Here is a 14,852-nt window from a genome sequence, read left to right on the forward strand (position 1 = left end):
GGCAGCAAGGATCCTAGAGAAAACAACAACACAATTCTAGAAAGTGGGGGGGGGGAGGACACAAAGAATCCTAACAATTCTAAGATTCAGTTCCAACATTGCACCCAGTCACATCTGGCTGACTATAAGCCGTGTTCACCCCAAGCTCTGGTTGTCGGACAAGCCACCTTCTGCTGCTTGCCTTGCAATGTCATGATTTAGTAGGAAGCTATGTGGACTCCAACTCCCAGAATTCCTTTGCTGGGAACTTCCCTGATTGGCCAGGGAATTCTGGGAGTTGGGAGTCCACACAACTGAAAGCTGCCAAGGTGGAAAAAAATTGCTTTAAAAAGTTGAGGCCCTACGGATAAGCCAACATAGCTCGGCTAAACCAGCACAAGCTAGTATCAACATAAGCATCACTTCTCATTAAGGCCTTCGCCCGCTCGGTTCCAAGCAGTCTCTCGCCCCGCCCCTCAGTAGCCAAGGCAACCGGGCAAGCGCCCTTCTCCAACGTGGCCGCTCCGGCGTCGAGCGGCGTTCGCGAGCGGGGAGTCACGTGAGGGAACCAAGATGGCTGCCTTCCCCTGGTGAGAATCGCGGCGGGGAGGGAGGGAAGGAAAGGAAGAAGCCGAAGGGGCCCTCAAAATAAAGGCGCCTCGGCTTTCCCGCCCTTTTTATTCCCCCCCCCCCTCAGAGGACACTAGGCCTCAGACTTGGCTGGGCAGGGGGCGCCGATTTGAAAGGACGGCCCCCTCCGTGGTCCTCCTTACAAGCGTCGGAATGACAACGCCCATCATCCTGCACATGCTGAGAAGGATGGACTTTGTTTTGCCGGGGGTGGGGTTGGAATTGTGGAATTGTGGCCTTAAGGCCCTCAGAGAGGCTTGGGCAGGTAGAAATCCAACAGGGATATCCTACTGTGACCCTATTTCCTGGGGGGGGGGGGGGAACGAAGGATCCATCTGGAAAAAAAGGGACAGGTTTTAAGAGGTTAAAAAAAAAAGAATTAAAAAAGGTTGATTTTGATGTATCTCTCTTTGACCAAGGGAAATTCCAGACCGAGGAAAACTACAGAAACCCCTTTTTGAATAAAAATAAAGTAAAACAGTATAGCTTAATTTATTTTTTTAAAGATGATTTGATTTTCATATTGTCACACGAACATGAAAACATTGTGCAGCAAGTGGTACTGTTTATAAGACAATAGTTAAATGGCCAAAATAAAGGTTTTAAGTAAATTACTCTGAAGGTGTAAAAGTGTGATGAAAAGTTACGTATTTGAGAAAATTCTAGACTTTTATATGTACTGTGATTTCCCTTAATTATGCCACAAAAGTAGGCTTCCAAAGGAAATGTGGGAGTGCGGAAATATTGCTGAAATATCTTCTATTTCACCAGTGTTCAGGTCTTTATTTCCTAATTCAACTTATAGAGAAGTCGTGTATATTTTTCAAATGTGACTGGCTTCACACTGACAAACTATCTTACAGCTGACCACGTTGGTTGAATCTAGCCATTATGGTTTCTTCAATATACCAACATTCAGTGCTTTTTTTCTTAAAAAAAAAAAAAAAGGTGCCGGAACTCACACACGTCATACAACCCGCCTTGCCTACCCTACAAGGTTCCATCCAAAAAAAAGTGCCGGAACTCTGTTCTGGGTGTTCTGTGAGAAAAAAAGCCCTGCCAACATTAAACATGAAGCTTACAGCAATGTGTCAGTCCAAAAATTAGATTTTGGAAAGAAAGAACAATATTTTACATTCATTTCTTTCTGATGCCAGTTGGTGTCGCTGGTGATTCATCTTGGGACATAAATCTTCCTTCTCTTTTGTTAGTAAATATTTTACAAGTTGCAAAATGTCTGCCAGATGTGATTTATGATTCCTTCATTTATTTTCCCCCCAAATGAATCCTTGGCTAGACATTGGTGAAGCCATAACTGACGGAATCTCATCCCCTTTTGCATTAGTGGAACATATGAATAAGATTTTTCCATCCTATGAGTGGAATTTTGCAAATCATGTCTGTTCATGAAAATACACATACACACATATATGTTCATGTATATACACATACAATATATATATTTACTTTTGTCCTTCAGGTATGCAAGAATACGAAACTATGAGCGTGAATTGGAACCATGCAGACTGGAAGCTGTGTCTGTGGAATTTGGAGATTTCCACCCACTCAAACCCATTATGGTAGGTTTACCTGGTAATCTGCAGAAAACTTGATATTGCCATGTTGGTCTGCTTGGGTGTAATCTAGACCAACAATGTCATTATCAAGTTTGATTAATAAATAAGCAAGACCTTTTTGGTTTGTCATACCTCCATAAAAAGGTCTGCTAATACCATCAGTATGACTTCAAATGAGGGAAATTAAATTCTATACTATTTTCAGTAAATGCTGGTGGTAGAATGTTTAGTTTTATAATTGCAGCAGATGGATCTACTTTTTAAGCTTGTTCAGAATTAGGCTTTCTGTAGCATTGAATATTATTCTGCTCCATTGTCTGCTTAAGTAACTTCCTCGCTCACAGAGTTGAACGTCTCAACCCAAAATAGACAAGAGCTGGTCTCTTACACATGTTTGCCTGGGTCTTGGAATAAGTGCCATTTCCTTTGGAATAGGCCTGGAAAGGATTGGGCTGCAAACTTCTTACATATGCTATTTTATTCCTCAGGTTACGGAATCGAAGACCAAAAAACTGGGCCGTAAAGGAAGCACATCTTCTACATCATCTTCTTCCTCTAGTTCAATGCTGGACCCACTGAGCAGTGTTCTGGATGGCACAGATCCTTTATCCTTGTTTGCAGCCACTGCTGATCCATTGCTGACCATGACAACGGTAATTTCATTTCAGACCAGTTAGGTAAGGGGCTGATGTTGCTGCTGCCCCTGCATTCTGCAAATGTGTGTGTGTGTCCAAAACTCTTTAGGAATTGAGTTAGGAGGAACTCAACAAAGTTCTGATCAAACCAACTGGAAGAAACCTTCTGAATGTTCTTTAATGTCATCCTAGCCAAACAATAACGTCTCCACGATGTTTCTTCTATATTTTCTAACTTCTAGACAAAGAACACAAACTCTTTAAATTATAATTAGCAGCAAGTAGAGATAGAGATCTTCTGCTTCTCTCTTTTTGGTTCTCAGTGGGTCATACTCAGACTCTGAAGCTATCTGGACGAGAGTTCAGCTGCCTTCCCTTTTTTGGGAAGCCAGCAAAAATATGTCTATGTTTAAATTATAGTGAAGACTACAGTGGATAGGGCATCACACTTATGGGCTCCTTCCCCGATGTGCTTGCCACTCAATTTTGGAGGGAGGGACAGAAGGGAGAAGGTCTTTTATTAATCAATTTTAAGCTTGATCAGGGTCTGTGTAACAATATATTTTGGGAGTTTGTTTATTCAAAATGGTAGGAAATGTGTCATTTTCAGCTCTGGTATTCATCGATACACTCAAAGGAAGGGGAGGCTGCAAAGAAGATAAGCAATTTAACACAGGGGTGTCAAACTGCCGGCCCATGGGCCGGATGCATCACGTGGAATCCATGCCCACCCCATTGCCGGCAATGGCAAAACTGGCCTGATACGTTGTGCGATGTCACATGACATCACAGGTTTGACATGCCTGGTTTAACGTGTCTTGCAGGGAGCTCTCCGTGGTGCTGAAGGCAAAGACCAGACTCATTTGTGCTTCTTTCCATTGGTAGCCAATTTGTGCGCTTTTACTGGGTAGCTGATGACGTTGCCTACAATTAATTATGAGTTTTTAAATGTAAATTTCTGACAGTTTTATGCTTTGTCACTGGCTTTTATTCATTCTGGTAGTCGTCTGGTAACACTGAGTTTTATCTTCAGTTTAGATAAAAAGGCTTTTTTAACTTACAGGCAGCAATTTCTATTTATGTAAGATTGCTTTCTTTCTTACTCCTTTGTAGGATAATGCCAGGAAGAAGCGTGATAAAGATGAGAGTTTGTCTGTGGGAAGTGACTTTGAACCTTGGTCAAGCAAACGTGGTGAAATCTTGGCGCGCTACACAACAAATGAGAAACTGTCCATAGTGAGTCCACTTTTAATCTTGTGTAACAATACAAAGGTGTTGGAAATGCAAGAAAAAAAATCTAAAGAGGGAAATCTAGTTATAAAATAAAAGGAACTTACGGAGTCATGCTGAAAATTGGCCTTGGGTCCTATTTTTCTCCCGGCTGGAACCTTTGGAGCTGCAAAACCATACTTTAAATTATAATTGGCTGGGCTTACAAAGTATAATGATTGAATTCCTAGAACTTATCAAGCCAGCCACTTTGTAGCTCTGCGTAATAGGGGATAATTCACAATATGAATTTTGATAGGGACTGTCAGCGTTCGATTATGTAACAGAACTGGGCAGTTGAGAATCACTAATTGAAATTGAACTTCTGTTTCCTTTGCAGAATTTATACATGGGATCTGAAAAAGGTAAGCATTCACTTCCAAATGTTTAACTTAAACTTTTCCATATAAGTGCCAGCATTATTCTATTCTCTCTCTTTTTATAAAACATGTTGCTTAATTGGAAAATTATTATAGATGTGAAAGAACTTCTTCCTGAACTAACACTCTCTATTTTGATACATTTGGAGTCTTCACACTATTAAAAAAAATCCGTAAATTGGACGGCTGTACATTTGCTTTCCAAACAAAGGATTCCTAAGGCTTTTATAAACCAGAAATTTGGCCCACGGAGTCTAAAATACTGCCAATTACAAAAGCTTAAAATGTCTCACTCTGCATGTAATTGTTTTCTTCAGCTACTATTGGGGCATAATTCCTTAATTCAGTCAAAATTACTGTAATTTCCTTGTAAATTAAATTCTTGAGTTTAAAGCATGTAATTACTTGCAGGAAAAGCCTCAACTCCTGGATCCACCGTTTCAGAGAAAGTGCGAACCAGACTAGAAGAATTGGACGATCTTGAAGAAGTGAGCAAAAATTCATTTTTAAAGCAAAGAAATTTCTGTCCTTCCTTTCAGCATTCTGTAGGGTTTTCACATAGTCCACACTCTATTGTACTGTCTGGTGAGGAAACTGAAATGAGAGCTTTTGAGTCTGTAATTTGTAATAGATTAAAAAAAAAATGCAGGTAGTTCTCGACTGACGACCACAGTTGAGTCCAAAACAGTTGTTTAGAGAGTTTTGCCCCATTTTATGGCTTTTGTTGCTACAACTGTTACGTGAATAACTGCAGTTGTTGTTAGTAACACAGTTAAGTGAATCTGGCTTCTCCTTTGACTTTGCAAAAGGGGATCACATGACCCTGGGTCACTGCAACCGTCATAAATGTGAGTCAGTTACCAAGCATCTGGATTTTGATCACATGACCATGGGGATGTTGCAGTGATGGTTAATTGTGAAAAAGATCACTTTTTTTAGTGCATTGTAACTTTGAAGGATCACTAAACAAATGGTTATAAGTTGAGGGTGATCTGTATGTTCTTCTAAGCCATAAACCATGAGACAGAAATGCTTGTTGGAGAAGGAAGAATGATGTCTGGAATTCTTTAGGAGTGAATAGCAGTGATAGCTGGTTTGTACCACACAGGACAGCAGTTCTGCATTTCCCAGGGCCAGGCTGCTCTCCCAAAAGGAGAGGAAAAAGCTGTTAGCAAATAACTCATCGTTTGCACCCTACATACTTTCTCAGGGTTCCCAAAAAGAATTACTAAACTTAACCCAGCAAGACTACACTAACCGGATTGAAGAACTCAACCAATCCTTGAAGGATGCATGGGCCTCCGATCAGAAAGTCAAAGCCCTTAAGATTGTTATCCAGGTGAGCATAACACTGTTTTATGCTACGATAAGTAGGGTTATAAAAATGAAAAAAGATGCTTTTAGCTTTTTCAAAGGAGTGGTTCTCAACCTGTGGTCCACGAACCGCTGGGGGTCACAGGGGGACCACGAATGCTTGAAAAAATGCTATGATTTAAATCAAGTCTTGGAGGTCCGTGGCCATGGTCCACAAAAGGTATTTAAAGGGCTCCGTGATGAACAAAAGGTTTAGAACCACTGCTGTATCCAGTCATGCCATACAACACACACACACACAAACACACGGAGGAATCACTGGAAAGGGGATATGCAGGAAGGGCCAGATGTTCTGTTATTCTTGCTCTCAGAGCATTCAGCACGACTGCCCCGTTTGGGAGAGGTCCAGCCCAACTAATAACAGCCATAATGGGTAGAAAGAGCAACCTCTTCATAATCTGTTTATTTTCTTTCTCCCTGGTTAATTTTTGTTTTTTCAAAGTTGGTCGAGGAGGGTTCGAAAAGAGACTTCCCAGGTTTTTGCTGTCTGAATATTCAGTTGTAGAAGGCTGAGGAATCTGGCATCTCTGCTCCACCTTTCCTTCCCCTGCATTTATTGGGACTGTTTATCTTTCGCTGCTGGAATGACATCTGGAATATATTATAAATAATACGGTGGGGCTTAGCAGCGGTTCCATTCCATTGCTGTTGGGTTAAGAAGGAATTTAGTGCTGAAGAAATCCATAGGCAGCTGGAGGGGTCAGCCAGGAAATAAATAAGAGAATGCTGGAGAGTTGGAGGGGAAATCTTCATGTTCGCAAAAGGGGATAAACTCTGCCCTTCAAATAACAGGCGATCCTCCAGCTGCCTTTTAATCAGCAAAATGACCCTCTGTGTAATGACACAACCGATTAATTTTCGTTTCGCTTTTTTTCTCCACCCAGTGTTCTAAACTTCTTTCAGATACAACCGTGATTCAGTTTTATCCCAGTAAATTTGTCTTAATAACAGACATCCTTGATACTTTTGGTGAGTATAAGCCGTACTGTGTTCCTTTTTTTTTTTGTTTAAATGAAAGAAAATATGAATGATTTTCTGGTAGCTAAAAATAATAATGGATATTACTTCCACATATGCACAGATGTTTCTGCGTACACATAGACCCCTTATAACAATGTTTCCAACCTTAGCCATTTTAAGATGTGTGGACTACAACTCCCGGAATACCCCAGCCAGCCAAACTCCCCTCCCAGCCTGGGAGTTGAAGTCCACACATCTTAAAACGACTCAGGTTGGGAAACACAGCCTGACAGACATCCTGTGTAAGTTACGGTATAGAATAAATGCAGCACCACCAACTTATTTTAAAAACAGTTTTTGGATAATAGCAGTTTAGGGAGTTTTTTTAGAGCGGCCATCCCTTTCACTCTGCAATTTAACGAAGCAAATGATATCCTCTTTTAAGTCTGGACTGTCAGGCAAGATACAATGATGTAGCCATTCTTCCACTTGAGGGCAGCATGATGTAATGCCAAAAGTGCGTTTGGCAAACCAAAAGCACAACATGATTAGAATCAGAAGAGACAGAGAAAAAGAAGTCTGTATTTAGATTTGTAACCCATTCTCCTCTTGACAGCAAGAGCTGGAGCTGGCATGAGTCTTGCACAAAACCTTTTAGAGAGGATATCCAGCTAATAGCATTTTTAAGAGAGCAGTTTTTCTGCACATTTCTTAAAATGTCTGATGGTTTAACATAATATCCTCTGTTTTCTCCTGTGAGTTCTAGTGGAATAGATAGTGTGAGGGGTTAACTTACCTCAAAACAACCTTACAGTTGAGATTTTACCGATAGAAGATCATTTTTGAATTGGTGCTCTCTGAGCATGGCTGCTTTCTTGCAGATGTTTCATGACCTAACTGGGTAACATCATCAGTGCTAGATAGAAGAGAGTGGAGTTTGCAGAGAGGAGGAGGAGGAAAGGACTGTGGGGTCCTTAGTGCTCTCTGAGCATAGTTGCTTTCTTGTAGACATTTCATGACCCAACTAGATAACACCATCAGTGCTAGCATGTCTAAATTATGGATACTTCAATTTTCTAATTTTAATTCATATACTTCATAGCCAATTATTAATGGTCTCTTCCAGAACTTGCATCTAGAATGGCTACGCAAATTGTGTTTTTCCATCTTCTTCTTGTTGTCATTTCAGGAAAGTTGGTGTATGAAAGGATCTTTTCTATGTGTACTGATCATTGTACCCCATTGCCAGGTAAGATGTCCCATAGCAAATAAGATAGCAAACCCTCATTAGCATCCTTGTCTTCAGTTGGAGGCAAACTATTCGGAATTAGCAGTAGAAAAGATGAATAAGACCAACTGAGAAAGGTTTTAAAAGGCGTTCCAAAATATCTCAGAAGTTTAACTTCCTAAATGTTCATTCTAAGTCTTAAGGATGTTTCCAACAGTCTTGTTGCTGATACGGATTTCCCAATCATAATTCTGTTGCGTTTTAAGAGAAAGAGGCCCAGCAAACCTTTGGGGAAGATTGCGTGGAGATGGTTGACCTCAGATTACCTTATTATATTTTAGTTAGTGAGGACAAAGACCGACTAAGGAATTTGAAATAATTCCATTAAACATAACTGTACTTTTGAGCAGAACTCTATGTAGAGAATCCAAACTCCAAGTAGGACTGGAGAGGTTCCTTGGCTGGAGTGCTACGGGGTCTTTACAGGTTGCCAACTACTTTGCATGCTGACTGGGGCTCCTGGGCACTGTTCTTCAAATCTTCTTGAGAACAGGAATTCTCCAGTTCTGCTAGATATAGCAATATTGACTTCGATGGAGTGTGTGTGTGTGTGTGTGTGTGTGTGTGTGTGTGTCTACCTTGCTTATAAGACGATTTTCAAATTCTACTTCTCTGTATAAACATAAGGACTTTGATTCAAGAGGCAAGCCCTCGCTTATCTTAGTTAAACCCCCCAAAAAGTTAGGGTAGTTCCCTACCATGACATCTCAAGGCTATAACTAGATTAGGGATTTGAAAAACGATCCTGGCAGAATCCAATAGAAGCTTACCCTTTCCCTATAGTTATTGAGAAAATAGCATGGTGGTGTCCATTGTAATAAAAGTCCATTTATTCATTTATATTCATTCAAGGGGATGGTGTGGTAAAGTCATTTTGGTCTCTAACTCAACATGAAGATGCTTTTCCTGTTAAAAAAATGTGTATGCAGTTGTATTATTTACCTCCTGCCTTTATTTGTGCAACTTAAGGCATAAATCTCCTGCCCCTTGTTTTCCCTCAACAACTGTGAGTTGGGTTGGGTTGGGTTGAGTTGGGTTGGGTTGGGTTGAGTTGAGTTGAGTTGAGTTGAGAGAGAGTGACGGTCCCCAAGTCAGCCAGTTGGCCTCCATGCCTAATGGAGGCTAGAACCTGCAGTCTCCCAGTTTCTAGTCTAGCACCTTTAACCACTACACCAAACTGTCTCTAGAAGCGCAGGATAGTTTGAGATTCCTTGTGATCTTTTGCTTCTGCTTATTGCTCCTTTACTCCTGTTTGAGACGTTTGAGGATATATGTTTCCTTTGCCTGAAGCTCATTTAGAGTTCCCTCTTGCAGTCTAGCTGGAATGAGAAATCCCAGGTATGGCAAACGCGGACAATTTCCTGGGCAAAGCTGTTCCCTGAACGGTTTGTCTGCAAGACGAGAACATGCTTGTTATGCCTTGTGCTCATTCTTTCCATTCGGATAAAAGAGAGCAGATTCTGATTGAGCCCACCCCGTCCAGAAACCGGCCTGCAGCAGAAATAATTGGAAAGGACTCCGCTGTGCCCTTGATAACAAAACCAAAGCTTTAATGGCGAAGCCAACTTTGCTTCTTAGCAGAGCGTTGAAAATTCCCTTTTTAAAAAATAAATAAATAATCATTGAAATGTTTATGCAACCTGAAATTAGTTTGGCTTTGCGGAAGGGTTAGAAACGGTGCTTTGTTGCATTCCTAATCTTTCTTGTTGCGTTCTCTGTCGAGCGGCTTCGGTTAAGAGTGCTTGTCCTTAACCAACTCAGCAGTTAATACATGCTTGAACTGAAGAATCTGGATCCCCATAGCACTCCATTATGTAAGAGTCCTCAGCTGCAAGGAGGGGAAGTGGGGGGAGGGCAGTGGTGAACATGGGAGAGGATTACAGTCTCCCAAAATCTGTGCCTGGGTTCTGTGTGTTTGAAAGAAAACGGCAGCGGAATAACAAACTGCTGTTCCTCTTGTTTTGTGCCAAAGAGGTTCTTGGAATACAGAAGGGATAAAATCACCCCAGGCCGCCCCATCAATCCATCTGTTCCGCTTTTGCCTTACAATAAACAAAGCTGGCCTTTTTCTCCTACCAGCCAAGGAGACCTCTTGGTTCAGAGGACTTGATGGAATTAAAACTGGGTCAGTCAAGAACCAGCTCAAGTGTCTTGATGCTGCCCAGTGATATTGTTTTCGCCTTTAGGCCAACATTGTGGACCAGGGCATCAGGACCTTGAGGCAGACCAGATCAGGAGAATCGTTCCACTGTGTCCAGATGTGTTCTTTGTGGCTTACGATCACAATAGGGACCAAAAAAAAGTAATAAGTTAAGCGACACAATAATTAAATGGGGCATTGCGCAACAGCATCCAATTGATGAGCCTTTTTGCAGGGGTCATTAACTGAATCACCGCAGTCATTAAGTGAGACACCACTTGCAGGCTTCCCTGCTAGCTAACTTCCCCATTATCAGGAGCCAGATGGGAAGGTCACAACTGGCAGTCCTCTGACTGTGGGATGCCGCAACTGTTTACAAAATGTGTGATGGTTGCCAAGTGCACGAATTATGATTAACATGACTGCGGGGACACCGCAACCAGTCATCTAAGTCTTACACACACAAATACATATATTAAGTTTTTATTGATGGATTCAACTGGGGATTCCCCCCCCCCCCACAAAGAGCAGTGGATGCTGGTGTATTCCATTTGCTGCTACTATTTGTCCTGTGTGTGTTATAGCCTTTGACTGATTTCTTTGACATCGTATTCAGAACTATGTTGCATTCTGTTTACTGGGCTGTATGCTGGTATAAGCGGGTGTATCATTGTAGACTTTTTCCTCTCAATAAATGCCTGTATTAGTAAAATAACATGTTATATACTGGTATATACTGTAAGTCTAAGTACTATTGCTATGGCTATTAATTGCTATTTAATGGTATCTAGCTATTAAACACTGTGCTATTATTAATCAAACCTTCACAAATACAAAATTTGAAATTGCCAAGAACCATCACAAACCCAAAATTAGTGGAATCTCTAGTTTCAAAATTACACAGTAATGACCTCTAACACTAGCATTTTAAATGATGCTATATTTTCATATGGTTGAATGCTGTTTTCTCAGATCTGTATGATTACAATACCGTGTCTAATTGAGAGAGAGTATAAGGAAGCGGATTCTTAATTAAGACTTCTGTTTTTTGTTTTTTTTTATTTTAATCAGACAATTTTACTCCTGAAAGCGTGAATGATATCGCCAAAGAAACCTGCTTAAACTGGTTTTTCAAGATTGCTTCCATCCGGGAACTCATCCCAAGATTGTATCCTTATTGGAATAAGGCTTTGATGAAAGAAATATTACCTGATTTATACTTTTATTTCAAATTGCATTGAGTATTCTCCAATGAGGGAAACCAGAAAGATAAGCCACCTGGGTATCAAGAGATGGCAAAACAAGAGATCCCTGATTGCCAGTAGAAATCAATTGGTGAAGCAAGCTGGCTGTTGAAATCCAGACATCTCAAAGTTGCTGATGTTGAAAAACTCAGCCTCTAAAGCAATAACCAAGTTAGCAATAACCAAGTTAGTATACGTATTATCTGTCTGCCTGAGTAGGTGTAGCCACAGAAACTCTTACTGAAATGTGGAGAGATGTTTGCGATAAAACTTGATCAATACCTGAACACTGATCTCTCAAAGTCTGGGAAATTGAATGATTAAGTATAAATAATATCAAGCGAATTTTTCCTCGCTTAGCGGGCAGAATTATAGGAAAGCCCTGGGTGAAATCGAGGTCACCTACATACTTGCAGACCAGGTCATTTTTCAAAACGGTTTTAACTTATCTGCATCTTTCACTGGAAAATTTTATAACGATCCTGGAAATATATTATCTGCTTTTTTTGCTATGTGTAGTTTTATTCTGAATTCTTTTTTTCCCCTAACTCTGTACCAGTTATGTGGAGACATCGATACTGAAGTGCAACAAATTTCTTTCCAAAACGTAAGGCTTGATAAGCATTTGATTATTCAATATAATTACGTATGTAATTGAGCTCAACATTACAGTTACAAGTTGTGGTGATCACTAAGCAGATCACCATGTGACCAAGCTTGATTTTATGATCTTTTTCTTTTGATGGTCATTAAGCAAAGCCATTGTACCCAATGGTGTTGGTTTTTGTTTTTTTTTAACAGGGAACTGGAAACGAACAAGTTTCCAGCAAAAAAACTGCCAAAAACTGCAGTAAAAACTGCAGTAAAAAACACCAAGCGCAGAGAGCACAAGGACCCCACTGTCAGAAGTAAAACCTATGCCTCAAATTGATTTTTTTAGGGGAATTTTGGAATGTCTCCCCCGATTGACTTCCATGATCCGAGGAATTGGTGATCCTTTGGTGGCTGTCTATGCTAGGGCATACCTCTGCAGGGTAAGATATTTTTCCCTTACCAGTCTGGTTTTACAGAATAGAAAAGGGATTATTGTATTAGAATATCCACGAGCCATCAGCCACTCTGGCTGAGGAATTCTGGGAGTCGGAGTCCACAAGTCTTAAAGTTGCCAAGGTTGGAGACCCCTGTCGTAAAGGTTTCCAGTCTTTTGTTCTTTAAAATAAGCACTTCTTGTTTTCTCCCTGACCAGTTAAGGTCAGTTTTGCCATTTTGGCTCATTCTGGTCATTTTATGATCCTTCCTCCATTGTGGGTGTTTGAACAGTCTTCCATCTTTGTGCCTATAATAATCTCACCGCCATTACCGTATAGAAAATTAACCTTCCACGATACGCTGATCCGTTTTTATTAAACTTTCCCAAAAAACTGTATTTAGAGAAGCAGAGAACGTATTTCATTCATTTGGTTCCTCAAACAGGTTGGGATGGAAGTAGCTCCCCGTCTGAAGGACAACCTGGACAAGAACTTCTTTGACTTCCTTCTAACCTTTAAGCAAGTGAGTAAACGACGTGTCCTTATTACGGCAGAATCCGCACCTGGATCCTTTCCTGGATAAGGTTCTTCTCCGCCTCCTAGTTCAGACAGAAAAGGACTGTGTATTGAATCTTGGGGTTAGGAAAATGGGCCAATCCGTTCCAAATTATCGAGTGCTCATCCATATGGCAGGTCTCGGTTTACTGATAGTCCTTGGCTTACAACCATTCCTTTAGTGACCGTTTGAAGTTACCAGGGCACTGAAAAAGCGACTTACAACCAGCCCTTGCCCTTATAACCATTGCAGCATCCCCACAATCAGATGACCAGAATTAAGGAGCCCTTATAACCACTGCAGCATCCCCACAATCAGATGACCAGAATTAAGGAGCCCTTATAACCACTGCAGCATCCCCACAATCAGATGACCAGACTGACCCAACTGGGATTTCTCCACTTTCTAGGACTTTGGATGCTTCCACCCCCAATCAGTTTTCCCAGAGGTTTCCTTGAGGTCGGCATCCCATGTGTTGACTTTATGGTGAATCCTTCCTCTTTTTTCCACCACTTGGTCTTTTTGGTGACCGTTCTCCTTGGATGTTCTCCACAGATTCATGGGGATACTGTCCAGAATCAGCTGGTGGCCCAGTGTGTTGAGATCCCGTTGTATCTAACACTTTATTCTCCGGCAATTGATTGGATCCTACAATGCATTGCTTACCGAGCTGCGGAGGTAAAAAATAAGCTCATTCTGAAAAAAGTTTGAAGGTCTCTTGGGCTCGGTATAACGGAGAATGTTCATCTGAATGCACCCAATGTTTTCAGTAGACAGGTTGGGAATGAAGAGATGCACTGATGGTAGAATCTTTCTTGCCCATGGCATACTTTCGTGTAGTGGTTAAGGCGCCAGGCTTGAACCAGGAGACTGTGAATTCTAGTCCCATCTTAGGCATGAAACCCCAGCTGGGTGACTTTGGGCCAATCACCAGCAGATGGTGAGTTCCAGCCCTGCCTTAGGCACAAAAACCAGCTGGTGACTTTAGGAGTCTGTGCGTTCCAGTCCTTCCTTAGCCATGAAAGCCAGCTGGATGACCTTGAGCTGGATGACCCTCCCTCTCAGCCCAACCTACTCCACAAAATTATTGTGGGGGGAATAGGAGGAGGAAAGTGTGGTTGGGCCGCCTTGTTTGTAAAAATAATAAAGGCAAGAACATGAAAATAAATAAAATAGTAATCATAAGCCCATAATCACTCTCGTATGTTCAGCTGGCTGGCAGGCGAATTCTGGGAGTTGAAAAAAAAAACACTGGCTCAGCAGAAAAAGAGTTAATGGGGGGGGGGGCAAGGATCTGACTTAACATTTCTTTCAAGGCTGATGCTGAGGAGTTCCCTAACCCAGCCCAGAGTGTATTATATTTTAAGGTTTCTTTTTAATATTATAAATAAATAAAAACATGGCAAGCTCAGACATTCTGCAGGCAAACTTTTGTAAAAGCATTTGTATGCAGAATCTTCTGCAAAGCCCCTGAGCGTAATGTACCCTTTCAGTTTCTACAGCCCAGCTTCTTTCTTGGCACAAAGCAAAGGAACTTGTTATCCTACTTTGGAATCCTCCTTTTTTTTCACTTTGGTCACGCAGATGACACTTCCCTTTATTTTTAAATTCCATCAGCTTAACGTGATCGCTCCTTTAAGACTATCTGAAGCAAGACATCTGATTTCTAATGAGACACTTCAACGTGCCAACTTTTTTTTCTTTTTTTTCTTTTTTTTGAAACGCAAGCATGTGGAAATACAAAATCTTGCACAAGCTGAGATTTTAGCTCAGTTTTCCAGGCGTCTTAAAA

General features: G+C 41.1%; 1 protein-coding gene across 1 annotated transcript in view; it reads left to right on the forward strand.

The window, feature by feature from the left end:
• The first annotated feature begins 481 nt into the window (after window positions 1–481).
• The window catches only part of VPS35L (VPS35 endosomal protein sorting factor like), a 36,247-nt gene continuing 21,876 nt past the window's right edge, over window positions 482–14,852 (forward strand). The window contains exons 1-14 of the mRNA XM_039360718.1: window positions 482–569; window positions 2,090–2,189; window positions 2,675–2,839; window positions 3,935–4,057; window positions 4,431–4,455; window positions 4,882–4,958; window positions 5,681–5,809; window positions 6,729–6,813; window positions 7,994–8,053; window positions 11,304–11,400; window positions 12,036–12,083; window positions 12,417–12,510; window positions 12,950–13,027; window positions 13,616–13,738. Of these exons, the coding sequence (XP_039216652.1) occupies window positions 553–569; window positions 2,090–2,189; window positions 2,675–2,839; window positions 3,935–4,057; window positions 4,431–4,455; window positions 4,882–4,958; window positions 5,681–5,809; window positions 6,729–6,813; window positions 7,994–8,053; window positions 11,304–11,400; window positions 12,036–12,083; window positions 12,417–12,510; window positions 12,950–13,027; window positions 13,616–13,738 (1,221 nt within the window). The 5' untranslated portion in view covers window positions 482–552. The remainder of the gene's footprint in view (window positions 570–2,089; window positions 2,190–2,674; window positions 2,840–3,934; window positions 4,058–4,430; window positions 4,456–4,881; window positions 4,959–5,680; window positions 5,810–6,728; window positions 6,814–7,993; window positions 8,054–11,303; window positions 11,401–12,035; window positions 12,084–12,416; window positions 12,511–12,949; window positions 13,028–13,615; window positions 13,739–14,852) is intronic.

This window comes from Crotalus tigris, unplaced genomic scaffold (assembly GCF_016545835.1).
Source record: "Crotalus tigris isolate CLP2741 ecotype Arizona unplaced genomic scaffold, ASM1654583v1 scf7180000019173.45859301935:6455823, whole genome shotgun sequence".
NCBI classification, from domain to species: Eukaryota; Metazoa; Chordata; class Lepidosauria; order Squamata; family Viperidae; genus Crotalus; species Crotalus tigris.